Raw genomic sequence first — 24,074 nt, 5'->3', positions numbered from 1 at the left:
TTCCCATCAACTTGATATTTGGAGGCACTGAAGGGTTCAATAGTTTACTTAAGGGAGACCTATTATGCTTTCGCGTTGTTTTTCCTTTCCTTCAGGCAGGGGTTGCACGTTCTTGTGCATGTAAATGATCTCAAAAGATAAAATAGGACAAAGTCTGCACCAACAGAAGCTGCTCTTTCCCACAGAAAACACTGCCCCTGAAACGCCTCGTCGTATTTAGCAAGGCTGCTTTGTTGTTGTTTGCAGTGCTGGCTCAGACATATGCGAGCTGACCAATCAGAGGAGACCTTAAAGAGACAAGAGCTGAAACAGAGCATTTCAGACAGAAGGTGAATACAGAGCTGCAGCACTGGACAGTGTGAGAGAACAGATGTGTTTTTTGAGCATTAAATCATGTAAACTTATTCTAGTAGTAACCCAAAATAAAACTATGAACCGGAAGATGGGTTTTGAAAGAGCTTAGATTTGTGTTTGTATGGTTATGTTTGTACTTTTAATCGAGAAGTCACAGTCGGTCATCCATTCAATTCTCAATCCTCCTGTAAACTTCCTGGATAAACAGAGGATTACATTTCAACAGTTTTTGGCAGAGCCTCTAACCTCCGTTAACCGTAACCATTTCAAGTTCACAAGACGAATCAAAGAAGCAAGAAAGGAAAATAGAGGAAATTATTAAACGGAAATTGCCAGGAGAGAAATATAACAAAGGTGGGGAGGTTCCTATAATTCAGTGGAATAAAAGGCTGTCTGTTTATCACCTGTATAGCAGAATTAGACGATTCTAGACGAGTACTGAAAATTTCCCATGTTGCCAAATACCTCAGCTCGTACACAGGAATGACATGCCCAACTGAATGTTGGGAAATGCAGCCCACCTTATGGATCTCCATGGAAGAATACGTCTTTAATTATCAGATTTCGTACATCACTTTGATGAGTAGATTACAGACAATGAACTGCGACGCAAAAGCAATAAACAATAAAACAGTGTGTCAGCCAAAGCAGGTCTGGTCCTGTTTCATCCAGGAAGGGTTCACAAACATATTGCCAGCAATTTCATGCAGCTTTTATCTATTAGATCTCATACTCGAGGCAGCATATCACCAGCCTATCTGCTTACTGTTGTTAGCAGTAGCTGCTTTAGCTAGTTAGCTCAGCTAGCCGTGCAGCTAGCAGTTCGGACTGGTAGCTCGGCGGAGCTTTGGACCGAAACGGGCTAGCTGGTTGCATGCTAAAGTCCTTACGCAACCAACTGGATTATCTAAAAAAACACAAACAAGCATTTCTATCAGGCTTCAAATGAGAGGTCAGAAGTTGAACTTGTCTGAGGGCAGCCAAATGTACACTTAGACTTAGCTGGTGTTAAATTACACATCTTGGCATTTGTAAGAGCCTTTGGTAATGGGAAGTTGATACCTCAAACTTCACCTCTGGAGCCCATATTTCTCCTTAAATGTACCCTTAAGTGTCTTTGAAATTGGATATAATTCACTATATTGAGTATAATATATGCAGCACTGTATGTGACTGCTGCTCCTGCTGATTGACGTAATACAATGCCATCATTCAGTAGTTTGAGTCAGTCATATTGCTCAAGGACTGTATTTTGAGTATATTTTTGAGGTATGTGTACTTAACATGAGTATTTCCATTTTCTGCCATCTTATATTTCCTGTCTGAAGTCAACATAAAGAGGCTCTGAACACAAAGATGACCTCTTGAGGTTATTCAGACTGACCTGAGTGTCACTGGAGGAGACAGAGACAAACACCATAGCTTACCTGGAAATATATTCAGGAGAAATAAAATACTGTAGATATCATGTGTCTGCACTGTAAATTGAGATTGTGCAGAAGAGCCTGAATGTTGCAATTCAGTGAATTTACAGCTGATCTATCTTAACTTTTAACACATCAGCACCATCTGGTGGCTCAAGTGTTTTCACTCAAGGGTAATCATGGACTCAGGCCTGAATTTCAACCTCTGAGGTCGTCAGGTACAGGTCTGCCTCAGTCCCTAGAGTCCAAACTAAACATGGAGAAGCAGCGTTCAGTTATTATGCGCCACATATCTGGAACAAACTCCCAGAAAACTGCAGGTCCGCTCCAACTGTCACCTCTTTTAAATCAAGGCTGAAGACCTTTCTGTTTGACACAGCATTTCATTGAAGCAATTTAAAAGCTTTGGACTGCACTGTGACTTTTATTTTCTAGTCTTGTCTTTTCTTAAACCTATTCTATTTTAGCTTACTTTCCTATTTTTTTACTTGTTTTAATGTATTTTAATGTAATTTTTATGCCCCTGTAAAGCGCTTTGAGTTGCCTTGTGTCTGAATTGTGCTATACAAATAAATGCCTAAAAGAAGGCCTAAAAAAGAAGGAAGGGTCATTAAGCACTTAATCTTGCAATCTTGACTGTAATGCATGAAGAAACACAATTCTACGTGGTATAACTTCTGACGAAGAAATGCCTCCAGAAAATTAAAGAACACACTTCAGAGAGTAGGTTAACGGCTGACTTTTCTTTCCAGAATGATTGACAGGGCTGATGATATCAAGGTACAAGGTACATTTATTGTCATTTTCTTTAAATCACAAGGATACATCTATTTCATGACCAGACAGGGTCGGTCCAACCAAATATTGTGCCGAAAAATCAGTTGCTAACCTACTCTCAGTAAAGGAACTGACATCAGCAAACCGGTTAGAGGTGTTTTGTCAGGTCAGGTTTTGAGTAGTGACCTAGACAAGAGCAAGTCTGACAAATACACAGACTGTAGTGAGCCATATTTTGGCAAAAGATGGGTATTACTTTGAAACCTTTCTGCAGATATTCTGGTAATCCACAGTTAGAAACCTTTGAAAGTCACTTTCATTTCCACGCAGGCAGAGTGTTTCATCATCAAAAGGTTTTGGGTGGAGAGACACTTCAACAATACACTGTGTTAAGGACAAAAGACACGGGAGACGTTGGAGTTTGTGATCACATGAGCACTTTGTTATTTCACATCCATAGTAGTTTGATAATGTCATACGTATACGTCACATAGCCTGGACACAGAGAGAAGAGCAGTGTCACTGATGCTGAAGGTATTTACAGGCAGGAGGAGGCAGCCCGGGGAGAGAGAGAGCAGATTAAAAACAGATGAGAGAGAAAGAAAGACAGATGGAGCATGGCTTCTTTCTTTCTTTCTCTCTTTTATGTCATCTCCTTCATGTGTAGCATTTTTCAATCACGACACTTCAGCTCGTACGTCACCAAATAGGAATCTGTCTTTGCCTCTTACCCCTGAGCCTCCGTGTTGCTCTGGCTTCATCACTACTATGTGTTCGTTTCTGTCTGTCCCATGTGAACAGGATGTCAATGAACAGCAAACTGCCTGGAGGACCGAAAACGACCCCTACCTCGCTCATCGTGGGTGTTAGCGCTGAAACTAAAGCTTATACCTGCTTCCTGTATTTAACATAAAATGCCTTAATAAATCAGTAACATCCATACATATAACTCATTGAAAGATTTAAATATATTTACAGTTCAATGAAAATGAAGTATTAAATTGTTTTTTTCTGAAATTAAACGACTCTATAAACTGTACAATAATGCAACAAAAAGAGGATTTTAATGGTAAAATTATATCCTATGTAAGTTTTTCAAAAACTACACAAGCATTCATTTATTTAATAAATGTACATTGATTTTTACCATTTTATAGTGTGTAATATTTCATATTTGGATTGGGCATCTGTATGCACTCTATGCAGGTATACTGTATATAGCCGTAAATTTAGTTATTTGTCAACTCATGTGGAACCTAAGGCAACATTTTACACCTGGGTGTGACAGGCAGCGTGTACAGTACATACTGCAACTACAGAGCCGCCATCACAAAATGTGTTGGGGTTTCCCTTTAAGCATCAAAAAATATCACCTCTATATCATCTCTACTTCGTCACAATACTCTTCAAAGTCAACAAGAATCTCTGGAGACATAAATCTGTTGAAAATGGCAAGTTAGACACATCACAGCGTATAGAAAATATAATGTCACTAGCCTTGAAGTGTCCAACAGGGCCATTCTCCCTTTTTTCCTCAAGCGCTTTAAGGCATAGATAAGATCATTTACCCCCTCTCTGAATGCACATTCAACGAATTAGCGATGATTTTGTTCAGCCTGGATCCCCAACACATTCAACAAGGCCTCCGCAGCCATGCTTTGCTTTCATTAGACATCCTTCCCTGTTTTCTGTTAACCGTCCACTTAGATGCTTCCCTCAGCTAACTGGACTGGTCGATAAATAAATAGAACTCACCACATGTGTAAGTCATATAAGCATTTACAGTATGTACCAATAGATCAAAATGCATATGTACAGCGCAGGCTGTGGCCACTCACTTGAGTGTGTCCTCAAGAGATTAAGGTGGGACTGAGGGGGTGTTGAAGGGGAAAAAGTCGACATTTTGGCAAAGTTACATGCACTTAAACAATGTCAACCACTGATTCATCCCAGCTGTGGTGGGTCTGAAGGAGAAAAAAAGGCAATTTTGCTCCCCATATAAAGAGGTGATCAAATAGTACAGATGGGCATTCTTGGACAGCTACTTTTACAAACTCCTGTGTGGTTTTCTACTCTTCTTTTGACAGTATGCCGAATCACACCTCTACAACTGCAGCAGACACCGATTAAAAAGTTAACAATTTTTGCTTTTACATCAACCACCTTAAATTTTACGGGAAAAAAAAAGATTCAATGTTTTTTCATTACGTGAATTTAAAGGATCAATCGGCACCAAGTAAGCGACAGGACATCAAACTGACCCCGGCGTTCGACTGAGGGTAATAACTGAGCACTGTGTTCAAACTGTGGCAGAGCTAGGTGAATGTGTAGACAATACAGCAAAGTGCAGCTAGGCATGGTTATATATTATATTGTGAATTTTCCCGTCTGTGAGTAGCCCCTCTGAAAGTCGAGATGGATGATATATATAGACTGGACTGTCACATAGTTAAGCTAGTAGCAGAGCTTCACGCAGAGAGAGAAGCGTGTGTTGGAGTGTCTTTGGGTTTGTTTCATGTCTGGTCTTTTGGTTTTTGGATGTATGCATGCATACTTGTCTGGATGTACCCTTGAAGTGGATGTGAGTTTGTGTTCAAGCCTGCATGCTTCCCTTGCATGTACTGTATCTGTACATCGTCCTCAGAATCTTTGTTTTTTCGACAATGTTTTTTTCAGGAATCATCCCCAATGTTCGGTTATTTCAAACAGGTGTTTGTCGGTATGTGGCCTCCAACGAGGTTTGTCTTCATCTTGCATTCATTTCTCTCGGGGCCGCTTTGGCTCAGCACTGCCCGAGTCCAGCAGCATCCTGGCTCTCCTCCATGCCTTTGAGGGTAACGTAGATGATGGGAACCAAGCCCTGCGTGGAGCCCAGGGAGCAGAGCAGCCAGTCTGGATCGGCCTTGCTCAGGACCCGCAGGATATCACCCTTGTTGAAGCTCAGCTGGCCGGGCTCTGTGGCTATGTGGTGGCACAATGCTCGGACTTCGCTGGGGGATGAGAGAGGACATGGAGAAAAGGTGAGCAGGATGATTGAGGTAATTGATTGAGTAGTAACTAGACAGTCATGTTTCAAGCAAAAATGCAAAACATTCCCTAGTTGCAGCTTCTCAATTCTGATGATTTGCTGCTTTTCACTGTCTAATGGATGGTCTGCCTGGTCCACTCGCAGGCTCAACCAGTGACATATTCCTATTCATAAGATACAGGAAGTTATTGTCTTCACCTCAGGACTTCTTCCTACTAATTGTCCCTTAAGTCTATACTGAACTGGACAAAGGGGTGTGTATGCTGCTCTTTCCGCTTCTAATCAGTCACACTATTGCATGAATCTTCAGGAGGAGGTCTCACCGGATGTATTTAAAGTGATTCTAAGTGACCTGAAAGGAAGGACATCTCGCTGTGGATGTTTTGAATGTTGATGCTCGTTTTTGGTATTTTGATTCTGTAAAATGCTCTTTGCTTTGAAAATAGTTCTGTGTATAATTCCTATTCAGTATAGAAACAGGAATGGATTGGTGTAGATTATTTTTCCCAACAGAAGAAACACAATAGTATTTGTTTACCACTGAGACCGTAGTTTGGCTTCAGTTGGTTGGGTTGACCTTGGTGGAGGTGTGCTTTGGGTGTGAGTGGCTGCGGCTGGAGACTCTGCCTTCTTCCCACTCCCTGCTCCAATAGTCTGAGCTACGAGGTCAAGAACAGACCGATCGAGAGACAGCCAGCCTGATGGTGGCCTGAGAAAGAAAGTGGAAAATTTGAAATTTACTGTTATAGCTTAAATAAGGTTTGGTAAAAGTATTTTTTTTACACTTTAAGATAGGGCTGATTTGAATCATGTTTCTAATGGACAACAAAAACTTTCATTGCTGGTTTTGGTCCTTTCATGGGATTTGTTGACTCATTCTTTGAACTTACCTGGTCGTGGGACCTTTTGCCCTCTGTTCAGCTCCCTCCCCCCTCAAAGGAGAACCCAAACTGGATCCAAAGAGCCTTCCCCAGCGCAGACCCTGTCCCTGAGAGGGGCTTTCCTCTTGGGCTGCAGCTTGGGCCCCAGACCCTGTAACCTTCAGAGGTTTTGTCTCTTTCTCCTGGTTGACGACAGACTCTGGTGGGCTGCCCATCCATGAAGCCCTTCCCCTGGATCCAGCTGAGTCCCCGCTAGAGCTGCTGCTGCTTTTCCTGCTTCGATACCCCTCCCCTTCTTGGCTTGACTCGGCCCCCTCCACCACTCCCTCTCTGGTGGGCGGTAGCTGGCCGTGTCGTCTCTCTGATGACTTCTTTCTCTTCTCAGTCTTAACGAACTTTGACCCCTCAGCGGATTGGTCGATGTAAACCTGGGAGGACTGCATGAGCTGGTACCACCAGCCCGCCTGTCTTTCTTGCCGCTGACGCCCCTCGTCAGACATATCCTTCTCTTTTCCCTTCCTTATGTCCTTCTCCCGTCTCTCCTCATCTTCTCCTTGGCTCTCCTGTCCTACGCCTTTCACTCTCTGCCCACTCATCCCCCTCTCCTTCCAGAGATTTGCAAACCCTACGTCCGTCATTGTCTGTCGGCCAGCAGGCCCGGCGTTCATGCTCTCAGATGTTGCCCCGTCCTTCCTCAACCTTGAATTCCCTCCCTCTCTTCTCGACCCCACCCCTTCCATCCTGGGCCATGTACCCTCTCGTCTCAGCGCCGCCCTCTCTTTCTTCACGTCTGCACTAGAGTCTCTGACCATTTCGCTCACAGTTGTGCTCCATCCTCTCATGAGCTGGAAGGTGGAGCGAGTTGACTGGTCGACACTCTGGCCCGCAGAGCACAGCTGCTCCTTGCGACGGAGGTGCTCCTGTCCCTTCTGCAGGAGGTGTGGTTCAAACAGCAGGTCCAGGTCAAAGGGGAGGAGCGACAGTGGCTGCAGCAGGAGGAGGAGCTCCTCAAAGAGTGGCTGACACGCCCCCTGTGACAGGGGAAGGAAACCCCACGGGTTGTAGTGTGCTGCTATGATATCTAGGGAAAGAAGAACAAAACAGATTCAGAAGAACTATGACTTCACGCACATGTGGGCATCAAATACTGACACTATCTGGGTACTTGGAGATGGATAGATGATGCACAACTTACCTTCATGTGTGTAGAGGTGATTGAACCAGAATTCCAAAGATTTTAGGCTGAAATATGAAGAGACGCAAATGTTAACTAGGGATAAAAAGCCGGTCCTTACAAGGTCAAACACTTATTTTATGTTGTAAAATGTAACAAAGCAAGTAGCTAAACTTGAGACCTTAGCAAACACTTACAGGCAGGTTTATTTTTCAATTTGCAGGCCTGTAACGAGTTACTGTAACAACCTGATGTTGCAATTCTAAATTATCTTATACCTGCAATAACTTATTTTTGGCCACATGGTGGCAGCAGAAACAAGTTGTGAACACAACATTGAAATATTCATTTGGAGACATATTTTTGTCCAACAGATAAATAAAAGTCCAATATTCACTGTCTTTTTTGTTTTGTGTAACCATAACCCCGACAACCATCAACCAACTACCATCAACCGTCAACCGACAACCATCAACCATCAACTGACATGAGGGAAATATCTGGCTCTTTAGCTGCTAAATGTTCCATCAGGTTCCTTCATCGGCTAGTCTCTGTCTGGGTTTTTAGAGCTTTTTGAGAACAGCTGACTGCTGCTAATGAAAGCCACACTATGAGAGAAGTGAGAGTGAACCAAAACAGTAAAGCTGTGGGCTGCACAGCTAAATAAATACTCAATACAAAGCTCCAGAACTTCTCTTCAAGTTTGTCACCTTTCACATCATCACATTGTTTTCACATCATCCTCTAATACATTGTTATTCTAAAAAATATTGATTATAGACACTTTAAAGATGATGAGAGCCATCACTGTTAAGAATAAGTGGATGACAATGACCGTACAAACCGGGATAAAGAGAAATGACTTACTTGAGCAAGCCGAAGATAAAGGCGTTGAGTCTCATGCTGTGGCTTGTGAGCTCTGAGAACTGGCTCACCTTTGAGAACAGACTGTGGAGAACACGGGTGGACGGGCCTGATGGACACAAACACACAGATATGTTACCATAACCACCTCATTTTTCTCTAACCATCACCTCATTTGGTTACTATCATACAGTATATATAATCTATAATCTATATACATGTAATTTCACCAGAAATCAGACTGCAAAAACATATTTTGAAAGTTTTTTCAAACATTTACCATTTCTGAAAACATGTAAAAATATGTGGTGATAATTCAAACAATTTTTAATGCAAAACAATGCAAACAATTAAAACTTCATTTTGTCAGGCTTCAAGCTGTGCACTTGTGGCTAGAGGTTAGCGTAGCTGCTACAGCGTCAGTTATATCAGAACTGTTCTCACCCAGTTGTGTGGACGCCTCCACCAGGCTCCAGGGCTGACAGCGCCGCTGTCCGATGATCAGGTCCAGCACATAGGCCTTCAGACCGTCCTGCAGCACCTCATGCAGGGCCGGGCACAGGTACTTCAGGATGAGGTGACCCACGTTGGGACTCACCCAGCTGTTCCCCAGTTTAGCCTGGCAGGGTGGCAGAGAAACATGAGGGAATAAAGAATGAAAATGAAAGTAAACAAATCAGGGAATTGGGAGGTTTGATGTGGGATCAAAGATACAGAATGACGCAACACTTTTGGTCCATTTTTTGCCGAAACTAGAACCAGAAAGTCAATAATTGTCTGTTTGCTTAAGCTTTAAATCAACAAATGATTAAAGCCTCTTTTTGTTGCCTTATTTGTTCTCTGGATTAGATTGATCTGTAGCCTGGTTTATTAACTGTCTGTGGAAATAAAGCTCTGTGGACACAATAAACACATTATGCATCAGAAATTCAGATTCCCGGTTGCAGCTAATGTAGAAAGCAAAAGTCACAAAGGACCAATTACATTTCTGAAAATGTTTATTGTGTTGTTGCGGCTTATGTGCTGTATAATTTATCACATAATAGAGAGGACATATACCTCAAACAAACTTATGCACACTGGAGCCCTAAACATGATGTTACTGACACTACTTGCTGCTGCACATCTGGAAAAGGCCAAATCCTTAAAAGAATGAATATTGAATGAGATCTTATGAGATCTTATTGCTCAAAGGCTGGTATAGCCTCTAAGGCTTGCTGTGTGAGTTAGCAGTGTATTAGCAGTCAAGTAGTCGTCCTCGATCTACACAAAACTCCTACCTTCACATCTGGGTCTCGACTGGTGCCAAAGTGTGCCACAATCAGATCCACCGCTGTGTTCACGGCTTTCACCAAACCTGACAGAATTAAAAGAGGAAAAAATTAAGAAAGGGTTTGTTAATTATCCTTTTTGGCCACAAGTACCAAATGCCTTTGCAGCAAATGTTACTTCATGCAAGTGTCTTTTAAATCCATGGTTTAGTTTTCTGTTTTACCCTCCTCTGCCGGGAGGTGAGACGCATTAAGATCCATATTTAGCACTCATTTCGCTGTAGCCTCTGCTGCGTTTTTGCTCGCAATCTGCATGATTTCACTGTTTGATTTACTACGGCAGCCATTCGTTGTGCAATGAACAGCTGGGACTGCCTTCTAGGGATTTGTCTGCTGTCAGCCTGCTCGGAAAATAACACAAAATGTACTGATGCCGAAATCGCAAAGAAAGTGACAAAACATTTACAAACTCCTTAGCCTTAATTAAAATAACAATAATACACACGAGGGCCAAACTGGGCGTTTTGTCTAGTGCATCCATTCAGTAAATTTCTCTGGGACACAATGTATCTGGAACGAAAGATGAACAGGCTCAGTAAATCTGTCCCTCAGTGTCCTGCTCAAGTACACTTCAGCAGTGTAGGTGTTGGTCCACACAGGGAGGTAAACCTGGACGATCCACTTGAAGGATCGTTATATGACACCCTGCTGCTTCAAGAGGCCCCAAATTACTCTCCCCACTGTCAAGTATCCCTGTCTGCAGTGAGAGGCACTTGATTTAACCACCGTTCAACAACACAATTTCACTCCCTGTATGTGATTCTGCTGTGTCACAGTATTATTTTGTGGCTCACGGTACAAACCAGTGTCTTCCTCTACTGGCAACGGTTCGCGGCTGATCTCCGTATTAGAAAGAAAATCAAGTCTGTCGGAAAAATCATGACAAACAGCTCCCTTTAATGCATTTGTTTGTTTGAGACGCAACTTTTGCAGTCATTGTTAGGGTAAGGGTATGCTGCATGTATTAAAGAGAGTACGAGCAACATGATTTTTTTTGTTAAATCTCTATGTATCTTGCTCCATTTCTGACTATATATAGAAGTCAGCTACATGACCTACATGAAATATCAATACAAATACTGCATCAGTACTCTCACACGGCAGGGAACGGATACAAGAAAAACAGCTCACCGTTTTAGTCGTTTAACATTTAGCAATTAAATATTTATACACACACACACACAGCCTCACCTCTCTTCTGCGTCAGGTCCACAGAGATGTGGGACTGAGAGGAAGAGCAGGAGGAGGAGGAAGTCGAAGCATCGGGGGAGAGGCAGAACTCTTCCGGAGGCTTCTCAGTCAGGGAGAAGTAGTCCGGCAGGAAGTCGCTGTAGCTCTGCTGCAGCTTAGCTGATTGGCCCACTGCTGAGACACACACACATACACAGATGATCAGACACACATATAAAACACACACTAACACTTCTAAAAGCAGGAGAAGCCTTTTGAGATCCTTAAGTATGCAACTCTAGTTGAACATATTTTGTTCTCCAGTGGTCCCTACAGCAATATTCTGTCACTGACCCTCAGATAATGCATTCCTTGAAACTAAACCTCCTTAAAAAATCATTACTACTTTACGTATTTGTTCCAACACTGTCAGTAAAATCATGAGCACCATTGAGCCGTCCCTGCGCATGACCAGAGAGGGCTGACGGGAAATCGAACACGTTCCGTCTGGCGAGCCGTGGCTCTCCGCCCCATCGGGTCGCCAGGCTACCCGTGTGGCCCCCTGAGGCCCTCTCCACTCCCAGAGGGTTTCGACGACGGTACTCCTTCCATTTGAGAGCCTGGGGAGAGAGGTGGTGTGCTGTTGGGGAGGGGCGGTGTCAGGGTTATGATCAAGGGTTGGGTGAGGATTAGAGGATGGATTTTTGAGTAGAAGGATAAAAGAAATATATGGGACGAAAGTAGGTGGAAAAGGTGAAGGGAGGACAGGAGAAGATTTAGGTCCATGCATGACGGGAGAGAAGAAAGAGAAAAAGACAGAGCTTAGCTCCAATATCTGTATTACACAGAACTTAATAACTTTCACTTAAGTGAAACCCCAGGCAGCCATCTGTTGTTTTATCAAAAGAGCAAAGCACTAATACGGTAAAGATTATGTGTTTCATTCTTTGGGAAAGGCCGATGTGGATGAATTCACATCAAAGATGAATCATATCAGAATCAAACAGGGAGGAGACGTGCTGCTGCACTGCTCTCTGCAGGCTGAAACTTTCCATCATGTGCACCAAACTTGACTGTACGACCACTTGCGCAACAAGTTGTACATGACTTTAGTACCTTTTAATGTTTGGAGTATCTATTGTCAAGAGACCTTGTGTATAGTTAAATGAAGTGCAGTGAAAAAGAGGAACGAAACAGCAAAGATGATCATAGTCATAAAGTTGAAAGAAAAAGTAGCAGGTAAAGTATTGAATGTAGAACCATGTTTTTACTGTGGTGATGAGACTGACAGCAGACACTGCCTTGTCTTCATTTGTTTTGCATGCTTAGCATCATCCTTAGAAACAACAAACGACTAAACAAACAGCTGACAAGAACATTTCAAAAAGATCTCAAAGGATCAGATTTTCCGGGTTTCCACCCAATATGAGTCAGAAACCAAAGCAAAATTTCACGCAAACCTCAAAACAGTTGTGAACCCTGATGAAGATAACATCAATGTTGCTGCTGCTCCTTGCTGTTCAAGGTCCGATATTATGCTCCTTTTCAGCTCTCAGAGATCTGAGCAGGCCACCGCGTGTCCACTACAACTCTGTCCACAGCCTTGCTAATGGGGACTGTATACTTGTGACATCACTACCTTACAGAAGTGCTGACGGCTCATTTGTAGGCACAGTGTCTGAATACAGGCTGTGTGCATTTATCAGTGGATTGAGCAATTTGATACTTTCACAGAATCTATATGGCACCTACACCTGCTTTATAACCAAAAAGGCAGGAAATGTCACTTTCTACAATATGGGACCTTTAAGATTTTAACCTTCATTTTCTTCAGGACATTTTATTGTGAGAACATCCTATGAATAATTCTTTTTGAACCCACCATTATGTGTCCTTGCTCCGGGTCCTTTGCTTCCCTCCATGTGATTTCCGGAGTCCAGACAGCCCAGCGGGCTCAGTGTGTCACTGTGCAGTGCTGGTAAACTGGCCAGAGCTCCCCCATGGAAACAGTGTCCTTGCACTGCTGGCAGTGTTGGTGGCACTGTCCCTCTTTTCACCCCCAGGGATGGAGGTGGAGGGGTAGATGGCAGCTGCACGGAGCCCCCTCCCTGCTTTCCTGTTGGTGGGGTGTGCAGGTGGCCGAGGCCTGCTGAAAGCGGGCAGGAGAGGCTGTGTGCCGGCTGAGGGCTCGGGGTGCAGGTGGAGCAGGTCCCGGAGCTGGGAGCACCCTGAACCCGAACCGGGGAGTAGCTCCCGAGAGGTGAAGGTCGTACTGATCCAGGAGGAGGGGCTGCTGCCACCAGAGTCCCCTGGTACCTGTGCACATTCTCAGCTGCATCTTCATTGTCTTCACCCACTGGACCTCCAGAGTCAGAGCCAGAGCCAGAGCTGGAGCGCGCCTGCATCCCAGAGACGTAGCCTGTGAGCAGGGGCAGCAGAGGCTTGGGCTGCGGGGGTTTGGAAGCGAACTGGTGGTGGAAGGTGAAGGGCTGGATGGGGAGGGTGGTGGGACGCTGGTCCTTCCTGTACCGGACCACTGCTGGGCGGCTGTCTGAGGAACTAGAGAGACCACCTGGATGAGCACAAGAAGAACAATTAGGATGGAGAAAAGATAGAGGAGTCACATCTGACAGCAACATTTACAAAGAAATATGTAGAATAGAAGCAGTCAATGCTGCAACTTGTGACAAAACAAAAAACAAACAATATAACCTTTATGAAGGGAGGATTTATGGCAGGACTTGTGTATTAAATATGAACAAAGTTTGCCCCAGTAGAGGGAAGGGCTGCAAGTGACGACATTGTTGATTAATCTCTGAATGATTTCTCGATTAATTGATTAGTTGTTTGGTCTATAAAATGTCAGTAAATGGTGAACAATGTAGATCAGGGTTTCCCAAAGCCTACGATGACGTCCTCAGAAGTCTTGTTTTGTCCACAACCCAAAGATACAGTGTACAGTCTACTGTCACAGTGGAGTAAATAAACCAGAGCAAGTTCAATGATCTAAAACAGAGCAAATGCTCACATTTCAGAAGCTGGAACCAGTGATTGAACAAATGAATAAGTATGATTAGTTTCACTTCTAGTTCTTGACTCATCGGTTAATCCACAAATCCTTTCAGCAGTATAAACATGAAGTTTAGCAGAAAATTGCCCAGTCACGAGTCACAAAGATCAGCAGACCTTATCATAGACAGCCATGCTGCTGTTAGACATTGCTCTGACAGGCCCACGTGCACACGCACATGCACACACACACATACACACACACACACATTTAGAGAAACACACACATAGACTAAACCTGGAGTCACTGCGTCAGGAGGGATACCAGCGAGGAGGAGAAGCCTTTTTCTGCACTTCTTGTTCTCTGCCTCCTAGTCAGTATCTGTATGTGTTATGTGTGTGTGTGTGTGTGTGTGTGTGTGTGTGTGTGTGTTCCTAGATCCAGCGCAGTGTTTGACAGACAGAAGCGCGTGTGACGTCTACGGTGTTGCGCAAGCTGTTTGTCACCCTAAGGCCGGCCCACTGATGCCACCTGAGCTGGGTGCAGTCACGTCTCTCTGCCACAGAGGGCGACGTTGAGCTGCTGTAGAAACACGATGAAGGGAGGAGGGAGGGAGGAACTACACACCCAGCAGGCCTGAGCTCCCACTGGGGATGGAGGAGACAAACACTCCCTGCTTGTCTCTCTTATATCTGCTCCGTCATCCTTTTAATTGACATTTTTTTTCTTTTCCTCTTCCTCTCCATCTCTAGTTTTCTCTCCTCAGCTGCCTCTCCTCTCTCCCGTTTCCATTTGCTACTTCCCTGCCTCCCCCCTTTCTCCTCAGCTCCTCTGTCTCACAAATGAATCCATTAGACGGCCGAGGGTTTTCCTTTTGCAGCTCCGATGCTTCATGTTAGCATCATTAGCAACTGCTTCCCAAAGGCTTTTAAAGAGGCCTGTATGCTGCGGTGAAACAACGCAGCTGACTCCAGTGAAGTCTGATGAATAATTTATGTAGTGAGAAGCTGCACAGCCTCTCATTATAATCTTAAATCATCACAGCCGGTATGAATACAATGTTAGAGGATGTTTTTGAGGCATGTGAAAGACATGCCGTTCTGTTTATCTCTTTATTGTTGACGTTGTCTTCTTGGTCTCTTTTTTGTTCGAGCATCTGTACTGCAACAGCAACCAACTGTTAATTATCTTATAATTATCATATAATAATTATCATATATATACATATGATAATTATCATATAATAATTATCATATATATATATATGTATATATATATGTATATATATATATATGTATATATATAATACTGTTTTGTTTTTTTAAATCTAGAGAGGGAATGTGTGATTAGGGCCTAAAGTAAGTATTATTGTCAGTATCGCTTAATCTGCAGGTTATTTACTTAAAGGGGCAATATGTAAGAACTTTAGCTGAAAACCTTCAGAAATTAACTAAAATTATCATCAGAATGTAAAGAAGTAGCAGTTTTGTCAGAAATGCTGCCTTTTAAAATCTCTCTCTAACCCTTGTTATTGACTCCTTTTTGACATGGGCAGTAAAGAAGTTAATCATTCTGCAGGGGTGGCTTGAAAGAGTTGGGTAGACGTCTACATAGTTTGAGTTTTTTTCTCAAAAGTGGTTTTGGGTGGAGTCAACCTAGGAATGCGTACCCACATTCCTGCATACTGACCTACATGTAGTCCATACTGTTTCTACAATGCTCATTTAATGCTTGAGTTACAAAACAACCCTTCCATAATCTAGCCAACAAATCCAGAACCGGTAAATGAAGCAGAAAATGGTTTGTTTACACTTGTGGAGGCTGGTAATGGTGACCTGAGGGCAGGAGGGCTCATGTTGTATGAAGCTGTTGTGATTTGCATTTTAAATCATTATAAACAGAGCTTTTATTAAGTTCACTGAAAATCACTCGCTCTTAGGATTTTGTGTTAAAATGGAAGATTACCACCGCACGAACAGATCCTTTTTTAACTCTTTCAGGGGTTTGGATCGAAATTTACACCAACACCTTTTCCCTTTTACAGGTGTTAACAAAATGGTGAAGTTGACACCAACTGACAAAGCTGATTTCCATTTCTAAGCTGTTTTGTCTAAATAATTACCTGAAGAAGCCAAGAGGGAGTCTGTTAACGAAAAACTATCATCATTACAAATCTGTATAAAGAGATTCAATTTCATGAAATGCTCCTCAAAGGATTGTGGGAGCTCCAGCTTGTATAAAACTGTAAAAGGGGACAGCTGGAGCTTCCTGGACATTCCTCTCCTGGTGCACTCACTATTCACTGTCGCTGGTCTTATTCCAATGGAATTTCAAGCTCTCGCTGTATGTGTGTGTGTGTGTGTGTGTGTGTGTGTGTGTGTGTGTGTGTGTGTGTGTGTGTGTGTGTGTGTGTGAGCATGTGTGTGTGTGTGTGAGTGTGTTTATCTAAACAGACACACACAGTGAGCAGCTGAGACTGAGCTACATAAGGTGATGGTGGCGTCTGGTCAGGCAAAAAGTCTTGTCGGATAGATGATTGAGACACTATTTCACTGCTTCATTAAATGATATGATGGACAGTTAGACATCCGTCAGTGTCACCAGTGCTGATGAAGGTCAGAGCAAGATACAGAGGCTGAAAACTACTGTCATCTAATGAAATTAGCCTTTAAAAGATACTGTTAGTCATCATGACCCTACTTCTTTGAATGCTCTGTTCTTCAAACCAACGCAGTCGTCCTCACATGAAACACATGCCTCTGGGCCCCGTTCACATTTTACAGCTTGTTCAAATATTCCCATGGCCTCATGCACTCGCCTTCACATGATTGCAAGTGGTTGTATTCTCAAGACTTATAACATTTCCTCCTCGGGATACTTGTTCTTTATTTTAATGTCAGTAACATCTTGAATGCTAAATAATTTGTGTTGTCTTTCAGCAGTCAACTATTGTGGGCAGCACTGTGACCTTAATTTCAGTCATTGAGGTCTCTAAAATAGATGATCAAGTGTGAGTTTCTGTATGTGGCATGGTTTATTGTGGCTATTAGTACTAATCTGTATTTACACATTTACGCACTAAACATTTTCTACTTATGTTTTCACCCTTGTCCGTTTGTTGGTTGGTTGGTTTGTTGCCAGCATTGCACTAAAACTACTGGACAGATTTCTGCAAAACTTAGATGGAGGATGGATCTCGGCCCAGAATAGACCCCATTAACTTTTGGCGCTGATCTGGATAAAGGACCGCACCCAGGTATTTCTTCTCACTTTCTTTAACATCGCAAGATAGGGCATTTCATTAATTTCTCAGGGAATAATGCTGTGATCTTTATGAAAAATATCTGGCTTATTTAGGTGGCTGGTTTCTATGAGTGAGTAGAATTTGATGTACATCCAAATAAAAATCCAGATCTGGTCGTATTTGATACTGGATTAAGCTTTATTGAAATAAACTGTTGGGCCTTGGAGGAGATATGTGCTCTGAGTTTACATTTTTAACCTAACACTGTATAGTCGGATGTAAAACTAATTCTCAAAAGTACAGAGCATTTTTTCCAGGAGAAGCCCACCACGTTCCAGAGCAGCATTCATTAAGTATGACCAGGCCGAAAACTAAAATGTGCGCTCATAATAACCAAGTTTTTGTTTGTTTGTTTTCAGTTATGATGACAATACATGTCTCATCATTCATTTAAATCCGTTTCAGAAGTCAGACTCAGCTGCAGAACAGCACAACTGGATGTGGCATGAATATAATCATATCTTAATGTGTAATGACTGAGTGGACACTGGATATTTCAATAGTGTTGTGTGAAGCATTTTAACACCAAGTAATTACTTCCACAACATTTGTATTTATAAAATGACTCCAAACAACAATCTCTGACAACACTGTTAACTGCTCAAACAGTTGACAAAGATTTCTTAATTTTGGGAAACAATAAAATGCTTAAAATGGAATCTTGTGCCGCAAGATTTCAGTGACTTACTGGTTTGCTAACCAAACAAACTGAGTCTTTAGAAGTTCATCACATCTCGTCATCATGTGAATATGACAGTCACGGCACTTTTTAATAACACCACAGCAAGGAAATGTTTTGCGGAGGAAGAGAGGAGACAACATTTGTCCAGTCAGCCTGAAGAAGCTTCTGTAACTTTCTCTAACCTTCCCTTGTTTTGGGGACGAGCTGGGCCTCCAGGCTCTCTGGATCAGAATAACACACTGCTCGGTATGCTGATGTCGAGCTCAGCGGGGGGTTTCTCTGCACCTTTATCTCCTCTCTCACCTGATTGTTATTCACAACACGTTTGGCCCACTTCAACCCTTCATTCCCTCTAAAGCTGAGGACACACACTCTGCGTCAGTCTCTTCGAAGCACATCTATAAATGCTGGCACAAGGGTATTTTCTCACACGCACAAAGCTAAGAATCCGACAGAGCTATGCACATATCATACACACATAAACCACAGATACAGCTTACAAAATGTCCAAAAAGCGAACACATGAATAGAATAAGTCTATGCAGTCTCTAGTCAGCATGTAAATCATTGGATGTGTTTGTTAACCTTTGAAAGGGAGTAGCAGCTGCAGATTTGTAGCTCTACTTTGATATACTAAGCATATTTATTGTCTAAGTACACTCTGTAGCGTATCTGTTAATAAGAATCAATATTCTTTATCCTTTCTTCTTTCATTCTACCGACACCAAAATCAGCAATATGTATAAAGACAAATTCAGCAAAGAAGAGGTGGATGATAGTCATCAGTGCAGCCAGGAGGCAGGATCAATACAGACAATACATTACTAATCAGTAATTAAAGCAGAAGTAGTTGAAGTAAGAAAATAAAATGCTGCAGAGAACCCATGAATCGACAAACATTGATGGTTTCTAACAATTTGTTGTTTTACTTTTTCAAGTAAAGTTTAAAGCTCCACTGATCAGCTTTTTATATGTTAAAGCTGCTGTAAGTGACATCTTTTTTTTTCATTAGAATAAGTGTTAAAAAGTAATAACAGTATTCACTGTTGTAGAGTGTTTGGTCAGTAACCCATGTCTCTCCTCCCCCTCCTCATGCAGTAAAAAAGGAAAATAAACTTTCTGGTATCCCTGCCCACTTTATCCAATCAAGCAGGAACCTCCTGTTTGCTGCTGTGTCTAGCGATTGCCGCTGCGCATACATGCAATGATGTAGAACGGAGGGAGGTTAATGCTGAAAAACGTACTGGAAGATAGCTACAACAAGGACATTGCTCACAGCAGCTTTAACGATGATGAAAAAAATGAAAATCATCATTCAACTCTGCAGCTCTACGCAGTGTTTTAGCGTCTCAATGTTTCTTTTTATGGCCAGGAGCTAAAGAGCCAGATATTAGACATTAGAGTTAGTGGAAACCAAACCAAAGCTAAAAGGAGGGTAAATATTTGATTTCCATTTCTCAGGGCGACGGAAACATAACTCAAGATGAACGCTTATGTTGCTGCATGTGTAAATAGGCAATTATATGCCAATACCTTAACTGTAACAACTGTCTAAAGCTAAATATATCAGGGTCGTGTATTCCGAAGCATCCTATATTTACACTGGTAACATCTGGTAAACAGGGTGAATTAAAAAAGCCTCTTGACTAACTCTGGTGCATTTAAAGCAATGTTAACTGTACTCTTCCGTTGTTAAATAAAACCAATAAATAAATAAGATAAACAAAGTCAGAGTGACGTACCTTCAGCCTTGGCTCTGGTCTCCCTCGCCCCCTCCAGGTGTCGCTCAATGCTGCCTTGACTGTAACATCTGGTGAAGGGTACAGGTGACAGGCTGTGACTGTCAACCTCCACACGCTGCTCCAGGATTGGAGAGAAATCCACCGAGGAGTGGGAGTGGGTGGAATAAGTGGAGGAGAAAGGGTCTGAAGCTGCCTTCATCGACGGCGACCCCCCTGCGCCTCCGTTTCTCCGCTTGCTTCTTGCGATCTCTGCGAAGGAGGTGACTCGTGGAGGAGGAGGCGGGGCCGGGGCGGCGCCCTCGCTGAGCCGGACGGGGCAGCTCAGCATACGCTCCAGAGATCCGAGGCGGGGAGATGGAGACTTGTCCAGGTTGCGGTCGTAGCTGCGAGAGCGGGGACGGCTTCCTGCAGAAGCTCCACCTCCGATAACGGCCCGGCCAGCCAAAGGAGGAGAGATGTTGACATACACCTGGCCTTCAATAACACCAGGCGCAGCTTCAGCCCCACCGGCTGTTTGCTCACTCTTCTTCTTCTCCTCCTCCTCCTCCTCATCCTCTTCATCTTCATCATCATCATCTCGCTGAATGAGAAAAATTAGGAAAGAAAGAAATAACACAAGAGTCAAATTTGAATTAATATATTATCAGATTATAAATTGACGCATTATAAATGATGGTTTACGACAATAAAACCACAGCAAACCAAAGACCAAATCTGCCTTCAAGCCAGATTTGAGTTGACACAGTGGCACTGTTACTGAGTGACAGTAGTAGCCTCCAGCTCTACATAACTGCCAAAATAATCCTCAGACATGATATCAGATAACCCTAGACAGTGGCTGCGATCTAAAATGAGCCAGTGCCAGACTAATACCAGTGTCACAGCTATTTAAAGTCCTGGGTTACTGTCATTGTCACAGGACGTTTAGTTTAGTTGCTATTTAAGTCTTATGTTGTTTATGCATTAATCGCTACACGTGTATTTCTGCTTGTTATTTTGATCTCTTACATTTAGCTTACTTTACCTATTCAGACTGTATTTCTTATCACTAAAGTAATAATGACTTGTTGGAGTAAATTAACTATATGTACTGCTTAAATTTCATTAATTAAGCGTACCACCTGCAACAGCTATTGAGCCCACACAAAAGAAATGTAATCTGTAAATGTAGTCTGAATATCACACTGTGGAGTGTGGAGTTCATTGTTCAAGTGTTTTGCTCATGAACGGTTTCTCTCTGATTCTCCACTTACCCTCGATGACTCGCCACCTTCGTCTTCTTCTTCCACACCTTCCTCGTCAGCTCGCTGCCTGAACAGGTAATACTCACTGGGCTGGGTCGGGGTGGGGCTGCCTTTGCTGTGCTCATCGGAGCAGCTGTTGACCGAGGAGCCTGCGGGACTCGGGGAGGACTGGGACGAGAGGTCACAGGTTACCAGCTTGTAGTAGTTCTGGGTGGCGACAACCAGGCGAGCCTGACTCTGCAGACAGGACGAAAGCTCTCCCGACGACCCGGAATGTGGAGGGTGGTAGGAGTTGCAATTGGCATCGAGGTCAAGAGCCCCCTGGTGCTCCAAGGCGCAGGAGCAGGTGGAGGAGGTTGATAGGTGCGGTTCGCGGATGAGAGGGAAGGTGCTGCCTAGGCAGGACGGCTGTTGCTGTAATGAGGGAGGTTCAGTTGGGGAGGTGTGAAGGTCCAAATAGAAAGCCCCTTTGGTTGAGTCTCGCTGGTTTCCTGATGGATCAGAAACAGACGAGGTGCAGGAGTGGTCAGTGGAGTTGTTGAGGTTGGTGTGCCCAGAGACTGGTGGCTTCTCCGGGCCGCCGTTGTTCATCTTGTTGTAAATGGCGCTGAAGTTTACAAGGACGCCGTCCGAGCTGTTGCAAGAGGAGTCGCTGCCGTAGCCTTGCTGGCACTCTGAGAAAGGCTCTGAGAAGGCTTCAGGGAAGTGCTGAGGGTAGTTCTGGGAGAGCACACAGCAGGAACAGTGCTGTGTGGAGGAGTTGGAGGAGTACGAGCCCGTCTTGCTGCTTCGTCCACATCTCATAGGATGGTCTTCATCTTCTTCGTCATCATCGCCCCAGTCGTGCTCTCCACAATCCATGGACATATTAGAACCGCTGCTGCCGTGGCGCCGCTGGCTGTCCAGTCCTAGAATGTCCAGGTCCTCCAGGTGGTTGGACAGATCCGAGGCTAAGCCCCTCAGGGACTCACGACTGCTTCCACCCACCGAGCTGTGCAAAAGAAAGGGCTCAGAAGCAAAGCCAAGGTCGTGCAGGTGGAAAGAAGTCATCCCATCACTGAGGCCAGAGTTAGTGTCACTGTGGAGGTGAAAAGAGGAGTCTTCAAGGTAACCACTGAGGTTGTCCCCATCCTCTTCTTCCTCATCCTCGTCATCTTCAGTATTCAGCAGGAATGGATTATGACGCAATGGATTCTTGTTCCTCGGTTTTGTTCTGGGTAACGTGTGAGCTGTAATCAGCTGGTCCTCTGAATTGCTTGAGGTAAATGATGAATCATCGCTTGCTGTGCTGCCTCCTCTCCCGTCACCCTTCCTCTCTTTAACTCCGTTGTGGGAGGACCAGGAGCCACCGGAGTTCTGGATCAGGCTGCTGTAGAGCAGAGCCTCTCTCTGAAGGACGTCTCTCTCGGGAAGCGAAGTGGTGCGGCTCAAGCCCAGGTTCTCCGGGGGGCTAAATGGGTTGCTCTTCTTCAGTGAGCCTCCACAGCCACCCTGTCGCCTACCTGACACCTGGCAGTGCACCAGGGGGATATGATGCACGATCAGGGTCTCCCCTGATAGCTTGGGAGGGCTGTCCATGGTCCAGACGGAAAGAGGGTGGGACTGGAGCAGAAGGAGGCCCTGTGTGGGTGAAGGGGAAGGTATACGTGTGCTGTGTCGAGGGTTGTGTTCACACTCTATTTGCTGGGCCTAGCTCTGCAGGGCAGCCAGGGATTTGGAAGGAGAGGTCGGGGAAGTCAACACCGTGGTCAGAGTGGTACATCTGGAAAACATGAACAGACACAGGAAAGACATTATAGAAGCAGACATATACAGGCACCAAAGCATGCACACACGCACATGCAGGCTACTTGGACATAATATTTATGTAGAGCGAGATGATTTTGGCTCATCCATCACAAACAAAATGTTCATGTTTTAACCTTATTTTAGAAAAAAAAACAATGGCAAGAGTGTTGATGCTTTTGTATTATATTCCTCATTTTGTTTTTACTGACAAATAAGTTTCTCCTCACCCCTTTTTTGGGTCATATTCTTTTTTGTGTGTGTTTTACATCTTCTGACATCATGTTTAAAAAGTTATAACTGTAAATGGTAATCCAGTAATTTAGTATTGCACTTGTGAAAAACAAATAGAAAAAAATAAATCAAAAACTAAAGACAGCCTCTAATGTGGATCGAGCTCCAAAACACAGGAGTCTACTGTAATGCAACATAATAGCATTTCTCATTTTTGTCAAAAGTTGGGAGTGTCCAAACTAGAGTTGAGATCACCCTAATGACATCACCAGAGGTTTTTCACCCATTACGATTAAAGTTTCTCATTAGTGCCCCTTTGAAAACAGGATTTAAATACTCCACAAACTCTTAATTTCTTTTCCTCCCTTGAATAAGTCTTATTTCTGAACTAAGCGCACCATAAAATAAGCTTATCTAAAACAGCTCTGGTAACCATGCAGAACTACATCCTTCTCGTCTGGACTGTACACCGAGCAGGGTGAGTCAGCAGCATGAAGTGGAAATAGTGACATCCACACACACACAGACACACAGACACACACCAAGCAGCTGACTCTTAAACAGGGTTATGATCTCATCCCGTTTCACATATTACACCCTAAATGACATGACCACTGATACACACAGGGTGCAGCATCTGTCTCTTCACATAAAAAACCCTACAATTCACATCTCTCTGTTTTAAGATTCACACTGTTAGGCTACTAAAATATTTCGCTGATCTTCAGATTATTTAAATATCTGATTTAACATTATGGAACAGTTTTAGCCCCCTGCGTTCTGATTCAAAGACACTTTGACGGTACATGCGGTTGCAGATAATCACACACTGGCTGCTAATGCATCAAACCTGTCATCTTCCCACAGCAGGGTAACAAGGTCTACATTGATGACACTTTAGAGTTAGAGGAGTTAGAAGTTGTGGTTTTAGATCTCAGTATATCATATCGAAAACAACAGCTTTTATCTTATGTCAGGGGTATTATTGACTACTTGTGTTTCTTACGTTTAAAGGGTACCTCCACCAATTTTCCACATTTTACTGTGTGGGTCCTTACCTTTTGTGGGTC

The 24,074-nt window shown here is 43.5% G+C and overlaps 1 protein-coding gene across 4 annotated transcripts in view; it reads right to left on the bottom strand.

The window, feature by feature from the left end:
* Positions 1 to 2,553: 2,553 nt before the first annotated feature.
* Positions 2,554 to 24,074, bottom strand: part of rusc2 (RUN and SH3 domain containing 2) — a 39,900-nt gene continuing 18,379 nt past the window's right edge. The window contains exons 2-13 of one of the 4 annotated variants that reach the window (XM_084359979.1): positions 20,995 to 22,747; positions 19,742 to 20,321; positions 12,886 to 13,575; positions 11,452 to 11,643; positions 11,025 to 11,198; positions 9,783 to 9,859; positions 8,947 to 9,121; positions 8,506 to 8,611; positions 7,660 to 7,706; positions 6,474 to 7,545; positions 6,122 to 6,292; positions 2,554 to 5,545 (exon numbers count right to left, since the gene is read on the bottom strand). In XM_084359979.1, the coding sequence (XP_084216105.1) occupies positions 5,338 to 5,545; positions 6,122 to 6,292; positions 6,474 to 7,545; positions 7,660 to 7,706; positions 8,506 to 8,611; positions 8,947 to 9,121; positions 9,783 to 9,859; positions 11,025 to 11,198; positions 11,452 to 11,643; positions 12,886 to 13,575; positions 19,742 to 20,321; positions 20,995 to 22,563 (5,061 nt within the window). In that variant the 5' untranslated portion in view covers positions 22,564 to 22,747 and the 3' untranslated portion in view covers positions 2,554 to 5,337. The remainder of the gene's footprint in view (positions 5,546 to 6,121; positions 6,293 to 6,473; positions 7,546 to 7,659; positions 7,707 to 8,505; positions 8,612 to 8,946; positions 9,122 to 9,782; positions 9,860 to 11,024; positions 11,199 to 11,451; positions 11,644 to 12,885; positions 13,576 to 19,741; positions 20,322 to 20,994; positions 22,748 to 24,074) is intronic. The other 3 variants (XM_084359980.1, XM_084359981.1, XM_084359982.1) reach the window with 3 other exon arrangements.

Source organism: Pagrus pagrus (assembly GCF_965226575.1).
Source record: "Pagrus pagrus genome assembly, chromosome: 8".
Classification (NCBI taxonomy): domain Eukaryota; kingdom Metazoa; phylum Chordata; class Actinopteri; order Spariformes; family Sparidae; genus Pagrus; species Pagrus pagrus.
Note: the sequence above shows the minus strand (reverse complement) of the source record. Positions and strands in the feature narration are given on the sequence as shown.